Source organism: Hyperoodon ampullatus (assembly GCF_949752795.1).
Source record: "Hyperoodon ampullatus genome assembly, chromosome: 7".
NCBI lineage: Eukaryota > Metazoa > Chordata > Mammalia > Artiodactyla > Ziphiidae > Hyperoodon > Hyperoodon ampullatus.
The window spans coordinates 30119973-30138067 of NC_136920.1; the positions used below are offsets into that span (position 1 = coordinate 30119973).

The following is an 18095-nucleotide window of genomic DNA, read 5'->3' on the forward strand; positions in this document are numbered from 1 at the left end:
TAGGGCTGCTTCTGCTCCAAGGTTATTTCACTTATTCTGGAAAGTATCCTGGAAATAAACTTTCATTCTGATAACCTCATTTGGCTTAAGGTGGTTACACACAACAGGGAGGGAATGCCTGGAGGAAGAAAGAACAGGTTATTAGACTAGAAAACATGAAAGCTGAAAATGAGTCTAACACCCAGCTGTGCAGAGGAGACCCATCCTGTTACATTAGAATGAGGGACTGAGGCCAGTGTGGGCAGGGTATGTTCCCACACTTACTGGCCCTTGACCTTCTTTCCCTACAATATAGCAACCCGGTGTGTGTGTGTGTGGGGTCATTTCTCTTTCACAAACTACAAGCAAAACTTGCTGTGCGACCCTGCTCTCCCATTTCCGCAGTCTGGTAATAGTACTAATTTCCCAACACAGCACTAATTTCTCTAACTGAACACTTACAGAAGAGTTTTCTTAGGTGTCAAGGTTCAAAGGCAATGTGAAAATGCCATTTAATCAAAACTACTCTTGAAAATCTTTAAATTTTCCATTAAGTATAATATTTGAATTTTCATGAGTACAATTCTACACAGCAATACGTATATATAAGTGCATAACATATACAGTAATGAACACATGATAAAAAGCACACAACCAAAATATAATTTTACCATTTTAATTTTTTTCTTTTTTTTTTTTTTTTTTTGCTGAACACTGATAACTAAATTTGCATGATATCATCATGCAATATTTTTATATGGCCCTTCATGGCTCTCTAACAGCATCCTGTACACAATTTCTGGTGATGGTGATAAATTATAATAAGGAACCACATGCAAGACACTGCCTAAATGCTTTACATTATTTCACTTAATCTTTATGAAAAAAGAAAAGAAGAATAAGAAAAATCTTTATCTCAATTTTTACAGATAAGGGAACTGAGGCTCAGAGGGGTTAAGTCACTCCTCTTGGGTCACACAAATCATAAATGGCACAAGTGAGACTCAAAGGCAGGGCAAAGTGATACAAAGCCAGGACTCTTAATGACTATGCTATACATAAACTTCCCTATGAAACCACATTTTAGAATTTATATACAAGCATATCTCATTTTATTGAGCTTCATTTTGCTGTGCTTCACAGATATGCTTTCTACAATTAAAGGTTTGTGGTGACCCTGTGTTGAACAAGTCTCAGCACCATTTTTCGAGCAGCATTTGCTCACTTTGTGTCTCTGTATCACATTTTGGTAATTCTTCCAACATTTCAAACTTTTTCATTATTATTGTACTCGTTATAATGATTTGTGATCAGTGATCTTTGATGCTACTGTTGTAACTGTTTTGGGACACCACAAACCACACCCACATAAGATGGTGAACTTAATGTGTGTTCTGACTGCTCCACTGACCCGCTGGTCCCTAACTCTCTCTTTCTCCTCGGGCTTCTCTATTCCCTGAGACACAACAATATTGAAATTGGGCCAATTAATAACCAAACCAAGCCTCTAAGTGTTCAAGTAAAAAGAAGAGTCACCAGTCTCTCACTTTAAATCATGAGCTGGAAATGATTGCTTAGTAAGGAAGGCATGTCAAGCCAAGATAAGCTGAAAGCTAGGCATCTTGCAACAAACAGCCAAGTTGTGAATAAATGCAAATGAAAAGTTCTTGAAGGAAACTAAAAGTGCTACTCCAGTGAACACATGAATGATAAGAAAGCAAAACAACCATCATTGCTGACATGGAGAAAGTCTTAGTAGTCTGGATAGAAGATCCAACCAGACACAACATTCCCTTAAGCCAAAGCCTAACCCAGACTAAGGCCCTAACTCTCTTTAATTCTATGAAGGCTGAGAGAGGTGAGGAAGCTGTAGAAGAAAAGTTTGAAGCTAGCAGAGGTTGGTTCATCAGATTTAAAGAAAGAAGCCGTCTCCATAACATAAAAGTACAAGTTGATGTAGCAAGTGCTGATGTAGAAAAGCTGCAACAAGTTATCCAAAAGATCTAGCTCAGATAATTAATGAAGGTAGCTGCACTAAACAACAGATTTTCAATATAGACAAATAGCCTTATATTGGCAGAAGATGCTATCTAGGACACTCATAGCTAAAGAGGAGAAGTCAATGCCTGGCTTCAAAACTACAGAGGACACACTGATTCCTTTGTTAGGGGCTAATAAAAGAATTAGTTGAATTTTAAGCTGAAGCCAATGCTCATTTACCATTTTGGAAATCCTAGGGCTCTTAAGAATTATGTTAAATCTACTCTTCCTGTGTTCTATAAATGGAACAACAAAGCCTGGATGACAGCACATCTGTTGACAACATGGTTTACTGAATATTTTAAGCCCACTGTTGAAACCTTGTGCTAAGAAACAAAAGATCCCTTTCAAAATATTACTGTCCGTTGACAATCAACTGGTCACCCAAGAGCTCTTGATGGAGATGCACGATAATATTAATGCTGTCTTCATGCCTGCTAACACAACATCCATTCTGCAGCCCATGGATCAGGGAATAATTTCGACTTTCAGGTCTTATTATTTAAGAAATACATTTCATAAGGCTATAACTACCATAGATAGTGATTCTTCTAGTGGATCTGGGCAAAGTAAATTGAAAACCCTCTGGAAAGGATTCATCATTCTAGATGCCATTAAGGATATTTGTGATTCACAGGAAGGGGTCAAAATACTAACGTGAACAGGAGTTTGTTAGAAGTTGATTCCAACCCTCACGGATGACTTTGAGGTGTGCAAGACTTCAGTGAAGGGAGTATCTACAGATGCGGTAGAAAGAGCAAGAGAATTAGAAATGGAGCCTGAAGATGTGACTGAATTGCTACAATCTTATAACAAAACAAATGAGGAGTTGTTTCTTATGAATGAACAAAGAGTGGTTTTTGAGATACCATTCATTCCTGGTGAAGATGCTGTGAAGACTGTTGCAACAAAGGATTTAGAACATTACATAAACTTAGTTGATAAAGCAGTAGCAGGATTTGACAGGACTGATTACAGTTTTGAAAGATGTTCTACTGTGTATAAAATGTTACCAAACAGCATTGTGTGCTACAAAAAATTCTTTGTGAAAGAAAGAGTCAGTCGACGCAGCAAACGTCACTGTTGTCTTATTTTGAGAAATTGCTGCAGCCACCCCAACCTTCAGCAACACCACCCTGATCAGTCAGCAGCCATCAACACTGAGGCAAGACCCTCCACCAGCTGAGGGCTCAGATGATGGTTAGCATTTTTAGCAATAAAGTACTTTTTAATTAAGGTATGTGCATTGTTTTTTTAGACATAATGCTATCATATACTTATTGGACAAGAGTAGTGTAAACATAACGTTTACATGTACTGGGAAGCCAAAAAATTCATGTGACTCAATTTATTGAGATATTTGCTCTACTGCAGTGGTCTGGAACCAAACTCACAACATCTCCAAAGTACACCTGTACTGTATACATTACAGCATTTATTATGATACTAGTATTTAAACATCTGTGTCTCCCTCCTAACAATAAACTGTTATATCCACAGCATCTAGAATAGTGTCTAGAAATACAGTAGATACCAACCCTAACAAATGTTGAGTGAACAGATGAATGAATAACTGCAGACAAACTCAGACTGTTTCAACCCTCATAAATAGATCTGAATGTATGCATTTAACTAATTTGAAAAGTATAATTCTCAAATGAAATATTTTGGATTACCTCCAGGGACTGCAAGATTTGGATTTTGTATTTTAAAATATTTTGAGACACTAAAAGGTAATGGGTAGTTTAAGTTGCTTCAGAGAAAAAACATGTTTTCCAGGCTATGTTATCACACACACTGCACCAAGGATAATCCTCAATTACAGTCAATATGTCAAAAAGCTTAACAGAAGGGTTTTATATTCCATTACTGAGTTTAAGAATCTATTTGATCTTTAATTAGTAGATAACATGGGCACAACAGCATTAACTCTATTTGTGACACAGAAAATAATTCAAGCATACATATGTGTAATATAAATTATTACAGTTATTAAGAATAAATGAATTTGAAAATAAAGGAAAAATTAGTTAAAACACAAATAACCTTAACAAGTAAAAGGGGATTAATGAGCTGAAATCCATGATGTACTTCAAGGCAAATTTTAAAGGTGTTTCATATGTCAGATGGCATGGTTTTATGAATATCTTGCAAGATGATAGTTACTATTTGAAAATCATATAAACCCCCTGCAACTCACTTATAACATGCCCTAAATGTGCTAACTAGACTTCTTATAAAACATTTTTGTGGAAGGCGTATTATGTAAGTAATATGCTATAATCGGTTTACTCCTCAGGAGGAGGTAAAGAGATAAATTTACCTCTCTTTAAAAATCGTACCTAACCAATTTGGTTCATTAAAGATCAAATAAAACTTAAAGAAATTTTAAGAGCTTAAAACAATGACTAAAGAAACCTACAGACAGTGAAAGCAGACCCATGGTGGCTGAGGGAAAAAGAAGCATAAAGGAACTTCCTGGGATGATGAAAATGTTCTGTACTTGATATGGTGGTGGTTATACAGGTATATTAAATCAAAACTCATTGAAATGTACTAAAAATAGATGTGTTTGTTTATATACTATACTTCAATAAAGTTGATTCTTTTCTAAATGCCTAAAAGAAGTATACCCTATGAACCATAAAGTTCTAGCCATTTTATTTAGATTAAAGAAAAAAAGTAGAACAATTCTAGTGAATTTCAACACTTTAACAAAAGTGTCATATTCCTTTGGGAAGCATGTTTTTTTGTACCTTGGTACAACTAAAAATAATGTTTACCAAGTCACAAGGAAATTCTAAATGTAAATGTATTTTAAAACAAAACATATACTCCAATTTCAATTTTTGTTTAGTATTATTATTTTACACAAGTTTTTTTTAGGCTATAATATTTTTATTCTTGTTTTCTTGCTTATATTAAGTTTTTGTTTTGAAAAACCTTAAACTTATAGAAATATTACAAGTACATTACAAGGAACTTTTTTTTTCTCAACCATTTGAGAGTAAGTTGCCAACTTGATGCCTTGTCACCCCCAAATACTTCAGTGTCTATTTCCTACAAGCAAGGATATGTCTTCTAGCCACAATAAAAAAAATAAAATAAAATCAGGAAATAAATGTTTATACCATACTATCATCTAATCTTCAATTCCCATTTAGATTGCACCAGTTGTCCCAAAGATGTCCTTTAGTGAGAAGGATCTAGTTTAGAATCATGCATTGCATTTGATTGTCTTGTCTCTTTCATTTCCTTCAGTTGAAACAGTTCATTCTTCCTTGACTTTCATGACCTTGTCACTTTTGCAGATTAAAGACTAATTATTTTGTAGAATGTCCCTCAGTTGGGTTTGTGTGATGTTTCTTCAGGATAAGCTTCAGGTTTTGTATTTGTGGCAGGAATAGCACAGAAGTGATGCTGTGTCTGTCTCATTTACTTTTTAAAATTTTTTAAACATCTTTATTGGAGTATAATTGCTTTACAATGGTGTGTTAGTTTCTGCTTTATAACAAAGTGAATCAGTTATACATATACATATGTCCCCATATCTCTTCCCCCTTGCGTCTCCCTCCCTCCCACCCTTCCTATCCCACCCCTCTAGGTGGTCACAAATCACCGAGCTGATCTCCCTCTGCTATGCGGCTGCTTCCCACTAGCTATCTATTTTACGTTTGGTAGTGTATACATGTCCATGCAACTCTCTCACTTTGTCCCAGCTTACCATTCCCCCTTCCCGTATCCTCAAGTCCATTCTCTAGTAGGTCTGCATCTTTATTCTCATCTTGCCCCTAGGTTCTTCATGACCATTTTCTTTTTTTTTCTTAGATTCCATATATATGTATTAGCATACGGTATTTATTTTTCTCTTTCTTACTTCACTCTGTATGACAGACTCTAGGTCCATCCACCTCACTACAAATAACTCAATTTCGTTTCTTTTTATGGCTGAGTAATATTCCATTGTATATATGTGCCACATTTTCTTTATCCATTCATCTGTTGATGGACATTTAGGTTGCTTCCATGTACTGGCTATTGTAAATAGAGCTGCAATGAACATTGTGGTACATGACTCTTTTTGAATTATGGTTTTCTCAGGGTATATGCCCAGTAGTGGGATTGCTGGGTCGTATGGCAGTTCTATTTTTAATTTTTTAAGGAAACTCCATACTGTTCTCCATAGTGGCTGTATCAATTTACATTCCCACCAACAGTGCAAGAGGGTTCCCTTTTCTCCACACCCTCTCCAGCATTTATTGTTTGTAGATTTTTTGATGACGGCCATTCTGACCGGTGTGAGATGATACCTCATTGTAGTTTTGACTTGCATTTCTCTAATGATTAATGATGTTGAGCATCCTTTCATGTGTGTGTTGGCAATCTGTATATCTTCTTTGGAGAAATGTCTGTTTAGGTCTTCTGCCCATTTTTATTTTACACAAGTTTTGAAAATGATTTTTGGTTTACAATTTTATCATATTATTTAATTTTGAATATTTAGTATCTTTGTTCTACCTTTCTGTGCTCAATACTTTCATTTTCCCAGTCTAAGTCTTCTGCAATAAAGGTTCCTTTATGTTCTGACATTCTATATTTAAGTTAGAGTCTGTGAAATTCTATGACTCTTTTAAGCCAGACTATGAGACAAATAAAACAACTACCCTAACTACCCCTTCATGAATTTCCTATCAGCTAGACAAGTCAGATCATAATTAGAAAGTTATTTTAAGATTTCTTTTTTTCACTTTCTGTAAAAGCAAACTGTGAACCATTTACACCCAGGTTAAACTTTAAAAAGATTATCAGTAACAGAATTTTAGGCAAACCTGTGAAGGGAATATTTTTATCTTAAACACATGGCAAACTAGAGACAAATCACCACAGCCTTCTCAATTACCACTATTTGTTGTCTAGAGTGTATGTGTTATGAATCAACAAAACAGTCTTGAATCGCCAAAACAAAGTTACTTCCAGTATGGTAAACAAGGAAAAAAGTTCTCAGATATGAGGAGTCAACTAGATGACAACAAAAGACGTAATAAAAGGAAAAAATAGAAGAAACAAATTTTAGAGCTGGCTTTAGAAAGTAACACAGTATAAGCAACTCATTTTTTTAACAGATGAAACGCTGGCCCATAGTTTGTGACTTAAGACATATCTTAGCTTGCCTGGCACAATTTTAGTGAAAATGGGGAGGGTAAGGGAAGATGAACTTATTCCCTCCCAGCTTTACTGAGATATATTTGCCATATAACACTGTATATAGTAGTGGTTATGTATTCTCTTAAACAGTGTAGCTAATTCACGAAATTGTTTTCAATTTTTAAAACATTCAGCCAAGGCTGTTAATCAAATCAGATTCCAAGGGTCACAGGTGGTTATATTCGATTTGTCCTATAAGAAAGACTACTAATTCTCTCCAATTTCAGCTGCAATTCTGAGTTGCTTAGCACTCAGGGTTGCCACTGTTTCTAGTTGCTATATCTAATGGACTTTGTTTCAGTCGGCAGCCTTCCTGGGCCCCCAACAATATCTGCAACAGGTGGCCACACCATCTCTTTTCCTTGGTTTTAGTTAACACCCTCGCTCTTCTGGTGAGACTCCTATTATCTCTGGCCGCTCCTTTTCTTTTTTTTTTTTTTTTCCAGAGAATTCCTTTATTGAAACTTTTAAGTTTTACCATGAAATTTTATATACATGATGGAAAAATGGGAGACACATACCAGTTACATGTCAGGATAAAATATTTTAATAGTGTTATTATATAGCGTATTGGCTAGTTCCAGTGGATCTTCATCTCTTACTGTTGACATTATTTCCACTATTTGAATTATATGGCAGGGTTCATTTCTGTCTTTCAAACAGTGCCCATTTTCCCACTTGTTTTTGGTGGGAAATGAAGTTTTTATATATTTTGATCCAGCATGTGTACTTTTGACTCCACACCAAGGTGCATCAGTCTCAATCATTAATTCTTCACTAGGTATTGACTTCAGAACTTCCAAATTAGCCTCAGTTTTCAGTGAGCAACCATTAAATCCTATGTAGAGACCCAAGTCCATCAAAGCAGCTGCTGCTTCCTTGGTACCGTCAAATGAATGTACCACTCCACCTACACACCGATCTCTATTCCTTCTCAATATGTCCAAAAATTCAGCATGTGAGTTCCGACAATGAAGAAACATTGGTAATTTTGTTTGTTCTGACAGTTCAAACTGTTTTTCAAAATATTTGAGCTGAGTACCTTTAGGACAAAACTGCAGTCGGTCAAAATCAAGTCCACATTCCCCTATTGCTACAACTTTCCCCTTGTTGTTTTCAGCGAGATTTAGTAACTCCATCAAGTAAAGATCAGGGTTATCCTTTTCAAATTCATCACATCTTGTAGGATGACACCCAACTGTACTGAAAAACATATCTGAGGCAGTTCTCAGAAAGACTTCTTCAAAATAACTTAATTCACATTTTGGGGGGTAAAAGTAATATGAGGATACCATTTGTCTGTGCCAAATGCAGTGCATCTTTACTGTCTTGTAGATTTCCACCTGTAATCACAAACTCTCCCAGTTTACGATGACGAGGATGATGATGACGACAATGACAGCTTCCACTTTTTAACACCAATCTGAACAGCTCTCTCTATTACATCCCATAAGTCATCTTGATGCTTTTGAACCCCCCTATAAATTCCTCTGAACATAGGATATGTCAAGTTGATACCAATATCTACGAATTTGAAGCGACTCATGACTGCGGCCCCGGCTCCTCCCTGACAGAACTGGCCACTCCTTCATTCTTAGTGAAGAGCCATTCCCTAAGGTTGTGTCCTAGGAAGCTATATAACACACTATATCTCCAGCCCCCTTGGCCATAGGGTAATCTCATGGAGGCAAAGCTCAACGCATGGCTTTTAAGCCCGGCTTCTCGAGTTCTATCTGCACTGCCACTTGCCAACTGGAAATCTTCAGATGGTTTTTCCACAGACACATCCCACTCCACTTGCTTTTTAATGAACCAAACATCTTTTTTCCCAGAAAACTTCTTCCTCCTCTGCTCCTTATCTTAGTTAAGAACATCACCTACCTACTGTGTCTTAAGTTCAAAATCACAAATTCATTTCCCATCCCCCATTTCCTGACATATTCAATCCACCACAAACCTACCTCCACATTCTCTTTCATCTCCCTCTTCCTTTCTACTCTCAATACGAATGCAACGGTTCAAGTCCTCATTGCCTCTTGGTGTAATTGTTACAAAGGCAATGTTCTCTCTGCCTCAAGTTTCTCTCCACTCCAACATATCTTATTTACAGTTATCAATATTACCTGCTAAAATATATATCTAATCTTGTTCAAAAATATCCTTAGGACTTGCAGAATAAAGTTTAAACTCTACAGCCTATATTCAAACCCCTACACAATTTGACTTACAACCGACATTCCCAGCCTCACACTCTACTATGTCTCTTGGGCCAGTACACTGGTTCTCATCAATTTCCTGAGCATTCTCTGCCCCTGACTCTACTACACCACAAACTTCTAAAGAGAAGTCATGCTTTAGACTACATGCCTTCTTAGAAACAACATGCAATAATGCTCATTCTTATCCATACTTGTAAGAGTCATGAGCCAGAAAGTTCCAAAAAAAAGTCTCCAAGCTCATCAACAAAAATCCAGGAGAATCAATAAATGAGGAAAATATCAGCCCCCTAAGTTCATTAATCAGAAGGATGCATATCCATGAATTGGCAATGGCCTTTGGAAACCAATTATGACAAAGATGCATGGAGAAACAATAGCAAAAGGAGAGAAAAGAGACAAAAATTCAAAGGCAACAGAAGGAAAAGATAAGAGAAATAATGACTGAAGATGAGAAGAAGCAAGAGAAGCAATGAGAAACAGTTCAAAGAAAAATAATAACAGAAAACAGACATAGTGAAGATGGGAGAAAGGGGGATGGTTCAACAACAGGGCAACAGCATGGAGATACTCCACGTAGAGATACTCAATAAAGAAACATAACAGTCCTATAAACCTCAACAATTCACAGTAAAGGAATAACAAAACACCAGAAACATGATGAATTGAGTCACCAATCAACCTAATAAAGCTAACCGCCTCTTGAGATTTCCTTTTTTTTTTTCTAATTTAGAAAAATACAGGCTTTCCAAAATTGCACAGTATTACATGATGAGTAACAGTATCTCCAGAGCTGAAAAGTAACTCTCTGTGCTAAGTCTTTTATTTCATTCACTTGCTAAAATAATTTTTCTTCTGAAATATGACACAGTCCCCTGCCTTCCTAAAGAAAATATATACATATCATAATTATATCTATTCAGGACAAAACAGTGACATGCTCATACTACTGCCCTACTGTGTAAGAAGTATACCATTAGACCCACGATAGAAGCCTTGCTACCATCTACAAATGGAGGAAAGTTTAAAACTGTGCTAACCTCAAAGCATAAAAATGGATGCTTCCTGAGCCCAGACCTGTGTCTCAGTTTTCTTAATATTTTTCATTAAAAAAAAAAAAATCCTAAGCACTGTTCTGCCTGAATGTGACTCCTGGGTCTGTAGTATAGACTAGGGATTTCCGAACTTCAGTCATCCTTATACCATCTTTAAGATTTTTGCCATATTCTCATACTATTAATATTCTTATTTACTTTTTTTGGTAAACAGACTTTAACTCATTTTTATTACTCAGCTTCATTCTAAAACCAAGTATCTGCTGCGATATACATATATGTATAAATGAAATATTTTATAGTAAAAATATAACTACTTACATAAAAATTGTTCACCTGCATACTATTTAAAATTATTTTTGCATATATCATCAATAAAGTGTACCACACTTTAAGAAACAGTACTGAAATATACCATACTTTATGTATTTATGATTTACATAAGAGGAGGCCTCACTGAAAAGATTAAAACCTATATTTGCATCTATATTCTAACCAAAAAGGATTTTTTTAGCTAATATGATTAAATGATTGCTGTACATTTTCTAGAGTAATTTTGGCATTTCAAATTAAGCCATGTCATTAGAAGGAAGAATGTACTGGTAACATTACTAAACAACTAAGGAAATGCTTTAGAGAACCCATCTGCTAATACAACACTCTGAAAGATTTCATGTTACTTTAATTTAGCAACTTAACCAAATTTACTTGAGCAGTAAGTTATAGGTTGCTGGGTTTAAGATGGAGGATAGGTTAACTGTTCTTGAATTTATTCACATAGCAACACTCCCGACTTTATGCAGTGCCTGGTATCCTTTCTTCTCAATTTCCTCACACACTATTGAGGAATTACCTCTCTCAAATTGTGTGTGGTCTTCCACAGCTAAAGTTTGCCAGCTGGACCACAGCCCTCTCCTGCAACTCTGAATTTTTACCAAGGCAGTCAGAAGCTCTTCATAGCAATGGTGGCAGTAGAGGTAATAGCAATGGTGCCCTGACCAGGCTGCCCCAGTTGTGAAACAGATGCTATGCATCCTGCTTCCTATTTTTTTAAGCCCTTTGCAGTCCCCTTGGTTTGTTTCTCTTAGACATGAGCCTTCAGCCTCCTATCAATTCTCTGAGCCCCACAAAACTCTTCTAATAGCCATCTTTGTGCTTGGTAGGAGTTGGTTTTTATTGCTTGCAAAAAAGAAGCTTAAATAATACAAAATAAAATGACGTTTCATGATTGAAAATGTAATCGACTCAGTTTTCAAAAGTGTCATCTAAGCTAGTACATGGTTCATCAAAAATCTTTTTCACCAAATTTTTTTGGATCAAAAGAATTTTTTTTGATGATTCATTTCACTGTTTTATACCTACAATGAAATAAAGTATCAGAAGAATAAGCTTACGGGCTTCCCTGGTGGCGCAGTGGTTGAGAGTCTGCCTGCCGATGCAGGGGACACGGGTTCGTGCCCCGGTCTGGGAGGATCCCACGTGCCGCGGGGCGGCTGGGCCCGTGAGCCATGGCTGCTGAGCCTGCACGTCCGGAGCCTGTGCTCCGCAAGGGGAGAGACCGGAACGGTGAGAGGCCCGTGTACCGCAAAAAAAAAAAAAAAAAAAAAAGAAGTATAAGCTTACCTTAGGTTAGCTAATCTATTAACTGTAAAATCAAAATCTTTACCCTAAGGAAACAGTCAAAAATTAGAAATAAAAATTTTTAACAATTTTCTGCTCATTTCAATGATTCAACTTGTGTCCTAAGACATTATTCAAAATAAAGAATCTTACAGAAATATTTCATGAGAAATGTAATCCATTATAAGAGATTTTCTACCTCATACCTTTAAAGATTCATTTTGTTTCCTTTTTCATTGAGGAATAATTTACATACAGTAAAATGCACCCGTTTCAACTCTATGGTTTGATGAATTTTAGTAACTGTATATAGTCACGTAAGATCCACCAAAATCAAGATACAGAACAGTTCTATCACCTCCAGGCTTCCTCATGCCCCTCTGTAGTCAATCCCCTCCACCAACCTCAACCAGCTACTTAAAGATTTATTTTTAGTGTTATCTATCTCTGTAGTAGCACTGAATGCAAAAAAAATCTGGGTCATGTGTACTAAAGTATCTTCTAGTGGGAACAGCCAAATCTTAGGGTTTTGGTGTAGAATAACATCCATAACATCATTTACAATAGCCAAGACATGGAAGCAATCTAAGTGTCCATCAATGGATGAACAGATAAAGTTGTGCATATGTCTCCAACAGAATATTATTCAGCCATAAAAAGTAAGGGAATCCTACCATTTGCAACAGCATGGATGAACCCTGAAGACATTATGCTAAGTGAAGTAAGTCAGACAGAGACAAATATTGCTATGATCTCACTTATATGTGAAATCTTAAAAAAAAAAAATGAACTCAGAGAAAAAAAATTTGTGGTTACCAGAGGCAGAAGGTGAGGGAGGGGAACTGGAGGAAAGTTGTCAAAGAGTTACAAACCCCCAGTTATAAGATTAAAGGAAGTGCTAGGGATGTAATGTACAACATGATGACTATAGCTAACACATTGCTATATAAGATATAGGAAAGTCGTTAAGAGCGTAAATCCTAAGAGTTCTCGTCACAAGGAGAAAATTTTTTTCCTTTTTTCTTTTCTTCTTATTGTACTTTTATGGGAAGATGCATGTTAGCTGAATCTATTGTGGTCATTTTACAATATATTTAAATCAAACCATCATGCTGTATACCTGAAACTTACACAATGATGTATATCAATTATTTCTCAATAAAACTGGGGAAAAAAGGTCAAAAAACAGAGGCACAAATTCCCAAAAGGAGGAGGAATTCTTTCTGATATACCGTCAATGAACAATGATTTAATAAAAATTGAAGTCGACAAGAAGGTCAACTTGGTACAATGTTCTTATGGTCTAGAAATAAAGTTTTAGAGAATGCTGACAGTCAAAAGAGGGTGGGGCTTCCCTGGTGGCACAGTGGTTGAGAGTCCGCCTGCCGATGCAGGGGACACGGGTTCGTGCCCCGGTCCAGGAAGATCCCACATGCCGCAGAGCGGCTGGGCCCGTGAGCCATGGCCACTGAGCCTGTGCTCTGCAACGGGAGAGGTCAGAACAGTGAGAGGCCCGCGTACCGCAAAAAAAAAAAAAAGAGGGTGAAAATGACAATGCAAGTCCTATCTGGGAGAAAGGTGCTTTCACTGATTGATTAATCAGTCCTGTAAATACGCAGCCATGTATAGATATAAATTCTTCATCTTCACTTTAAGAGATAAAAAAACAAGCTGACATTTGACATTTTTCACTATCTTCCCAAACATCTATGTCTGTATTTTCACAGTACAAAAATCTATATTGACAATGATGACCCTTAAGCCATTAAAAAAGGTTAAAGTGTTATTTTCACTGTGTTGGAAAAAACCAGAAAAGTGTCAACCTCCTGATACTGAATTATTACATGCAACTATAAAATAACTGAGCATTTACTATGTGCCAAGCATTGTTTTAAATGCTTTATGTGTATAACTCATTTAAATCCTTCCAACTGCCCTATGAAATAGATATTTAGCTACTAAATGCCTAGAACAGGGCTGGCACATAGTAGGTATTCAATATTAGTTATGAATAAATAATGATTCACATCTACTTTGCAGATAAGGAAACAAGCTCCTAAATTATAGAGCTGGCTCAGAGTCACAGAACTACTATGTGGCAGTCAGAATTCAAACCCAGGAAGTTATCTCCAGAGCCCACATTTTTAACCCTTCACTATTCTGCACCTTTAACATAAATGCTACCTTTTCTCTAAAGATACAATCTATTATTGCTGTATATATGCAGTAGAAAGATTAAGAAAAAACTGAAAGATTAAGAAAAAAGTAACTCTTACCTTTTTACTTTCCCAGTTTTCAAAGCATATATAGAATGTGTCATAATTTCTTGCCACTAACCAGCGTGTTACTTAATTTCTGAGTCTCAGTTTCCAGGGATAATAATATCTCTCTTTACAGAGTTCAATAAATAAATGCACATAAAGTGATTAGAAGAGTGTCTGATACACAGTGTTGTGTAGTAGCTAAAATTATTATTTAATGTTCACTTAAAATGTCATTCCTACCATTCTTATCATGGAAGAGAATAGTTCATATGAAAGTAATTTATTGTTAAATACCTTGCACCCTGTACGGCACCCAGATGACAGCTAAATAGTTAACCACATTAACAAAAATCTTAATGTTCATTACAAGACAAGTTACACTCTTCTGTTTTTTTTTGTTTGTTTGTTTTTGTTTTTGTTTTTGCGGTACGCGGGCCTCTCACTGTTGTGGCCTCTCCCCGTTGCGGAGCACAGGCTCCGGACGCGCAGGCTCAACGGCCATGGCTCACGGGCCCAGCCGCTCCGCGGCATGTGGGATCCTCCCAGACCGGGGCACGAACCCGTGTCCCCTGCATCGGCAGGCGGACTCTCAACCACTGCGCCACCAGGGAAGCCCACACTCTTCTGATTTTTACTTACAACACTCCCAGATTTTTTCTGAAAATTTCTCTTAATACCTAAGTACTTTTCCTATGATCAAGATCACATCACTTTGCAGTGTAGTCAAAAGACCTGTTTAAAGAATTGTTCTTAGCTCCCTTCTTTGCTGATGTGGTATTTTCCCCCCTATAGCACAGGAACCCTTTTTATTTTCTTTTTCAAGATGCTAAAATGTATTACATAACAAACTTAATGTTAATCTATATAATCACTTGTAATCAAAAGAGAACCACTGAATGGTCACATAAGTGTTAAAGGCACTTATATCCTTCCAACATTAAGAATATGAGCATACTGCACACTTCCGCCTCAAATTACACGGATTTTCTTTAAGATTATGGAATATATTGTAAGAGCAGCATATAATTTTCCAACACAATAATTCTTTTGCAGTTGAAAGGTATCCTGTAATATTATCAGCATCAATGGGAAAAGACCCCCAATTTTCAATGTCACAAAGCTTCTGGGGGGAAGCTTTATCCTCAGTTAACAGCAATTTTCACATGCATAACTGCAAAAAATACGGGAATAATATAACTAATCATTCTTGACCCTAGACCGTTTCAAAGCAATGAATTATCATTCAACGTATGTTAAAAAAAACTAAAAAATAGTTTAAAAATTGATTCATAAAAAAAGAACAACAATGCGCTTTTATTAATAAAGTCCCTATTAATACAATACTGCTGGGAAATGCTGATTTAATTACTTTTATTTTTATATAGTAATTTATTAGGCAACAGACTTAATGGTATGTGAAATGAATGTCTTTCGAGCTAATTCGGCACTTTACGTTTATATGTATCTTTAAAGCATTCTAAAAGATCTCAATTAGTTAATAAGAATTTTTTCAGAATCACGACCTTGAGTAAGTACTACGTTTACAAAGACTGAAATAAGGAAACAGCATTTACTAAATCAACATGTACTATAAACTTAGCAGCCTGCGATTTAGCAATATTTTATCCCAACAACTAATTATGTAGGAGGTGTTAAATTCAAAGTCTTCTGAACTTGGAAAAGTACATGTAATAAATGTGCCTTTTTACAAAATTAGACACAGAATAGTATTTGTCAAATGTAATTTTATTCTCCAACTGATCTGTGACATTGTCAAAGAACAGACTAAGAAAATATATGGTAATTCAAATTGGAAAGAAAGCTTATGAACTTTAAACTATACTATTTCATTAACTGTACATGAATGAGGTGTTCCACTGAAATCCAGAAAATTGAAAATTATGCCTTTAAACAACTGTAAACCCTTCTGGATGGCAATTATGAGAAGTCTAATATAATGGGAGAGAGTCTAGGGGCAGAGGATATGTGATCAAGCCTAGGTTTTACACCTTACTAATTGTGTATTTCAGACAAATCACTTAACTATAACTAAGCCTTGGTTTTCTCAACTGCAAATATGAAGATAATATTACCTAGCTTACAGGACTGCTGAAAGGATAAAACCAGAAAAGATATAAACACATTTGTAAACTGTAAAGTATAAACTAGTATAAAGTACTACATACATGCTACTAATTATATACTTACTACCACATACTTCCTTGCCTTCTTAAACAGAATACATTGAACATAATTTAAGCTATGGCCATTAATTCTGAATATAAATTATCATACTAAGCTGTAAATAGGGACCAAAGGCACTGTGACCCAGGCTAAAGAAGGCCAAGATATTAGGCTGATTGTTTTAATGCCACTTTATAGGTCTGGTTGCCTTCTGCACAGTTAGTTGTTGGCTGAGACTTCCTGCTGCTATCAGCACACTCAGCTACTTATAGGGAACCTTCCCAGAATAACACTAGTTGGAATTCTCTCTCCTATAATTTGCTGCTCCACTTCCTCTTTCAACAGATAACTCTGTTTTCTCCTTCACAGAGAAAAAAAGAAACCACCAAATGAGAGCTCATCATCTTCCTGCTACCAAACTGACAAATGAACCAGCTCTTGGATCCAACTTTCCTTCTCTCCTATAACAATAGAGACAGACCCCTCCCTTCTCTTACCGAAAGGGAATCCTTCCACCTATGCTTCAGATGCCATTCCCTTCTGACATCTGTCAGTTATCCTCTCTCCCCTACAACTTAAATCCCAAGCTTTCTCTTGGCTACTTCCCATAAAATTTAAACATGCTCAAGTCTCTCCATCTTCTAAAAGGAAAAGCAGAAAAAGCCTTTAATCACACTCCAGCTACCCTCATTCTCCTCACCTGCAGGCTATACCTCTCCTAGAGAAAATAACACTAAATGCACTTTTACTAGGGGACGGTACCCAAGAGGAAGGGAGGCATGGTAGAGAGAAGGGGAGGCAGGGGTTACAATTAAGACAATTTTGAAACAATAAGTAGAGTTAATCGGGTGAGGTAGGGGAAGAGGCACAGTGGACCAGGGAGAGAGAGCAGTAGCAGGAACAAGGCCTCGCTGGAGTAGGTTTAAGAGAGATAGGAAGAGAGAGATTGGAAAAAGGAAGCAGAGGCAACTTTTGGAAACAGTTTTTGCTGCAAAGAACAACAGAGTTGGGGTAAGAGGTGGCAGAAATGGGTTGAGAGAAAAGGTTTTTTTTCCAAAGATGGGAGAAATAATGGCACATTTTAATGCAGATAGGAATAATTCAGGAGAACAAGCCAGATTCTACAAATTCAATCGTTTCTTTAAATAGGGAGCTGAGGACTCAAAGAAACCTAATGAACCCAAATCCAAATGAAACGACCCTCCCTAGAAGACAAAAAAATCCATCACTATTTTTACCTTTGGCACAGCTGTAGGAGCAGGAAACAATACTGACACAAGATAAGAAGAAAATGAACTTTAATTTTAAAGGCCAAGTGTAGACTGGCACGACAATTTAGAATCCTTCGCCCTCCAAGCACAATATAGATTCCGCACCCCACCCACCAACTCTATCCTATAGGCCTCTGCCAAGTGTTCACAAGTAAGAATAGACACAGGGCAGGAGAGCCAAAAATCACCCACGAAGCACACGCACAAGTGGCTTACTCAAGTCAGAAGGCAGGATTGGAGCAGTGAGAGAAACCCTCTAAG

At 36.6% G+C, this 18095-nt stretch overlaps 2 protein-coding genes across 2 annotated transcripts in view; both read right to left on the minus strand.

Annotated features, from left to right (window-relative positions):
• The window catches only part of DNAJC24 (DnaJ heat shock protein family (Hsp40) member C24), a gene marked incomplete at its 3' end in the record, with an annotated part of 61435 nt that overhangs the window by 36540 nt on the left and 6800 nt on the right, over positions 1-18095 (minus strand). The gene's annotated exons all lie outside the window — the stretch shown is intronic.
• LOC307056565 (deoxyribonuclease TATDN1-like) lies at positions 7160-8770 on the minus strand (the record flags this gene model as incomplete). The annotated part of the gene is made up of 3 exons (XM_079709414.1): positions 7160-8440; positions 8517-8578; positions 8634-8770. 3 exons carry the CDS (start codon positions 8768-8770, stop codon positions 7749-7751), a joined length of 891 nt encoding a protein of 296 aa, XP_079565540.1. The 3' UTR covers positions 7160-7748.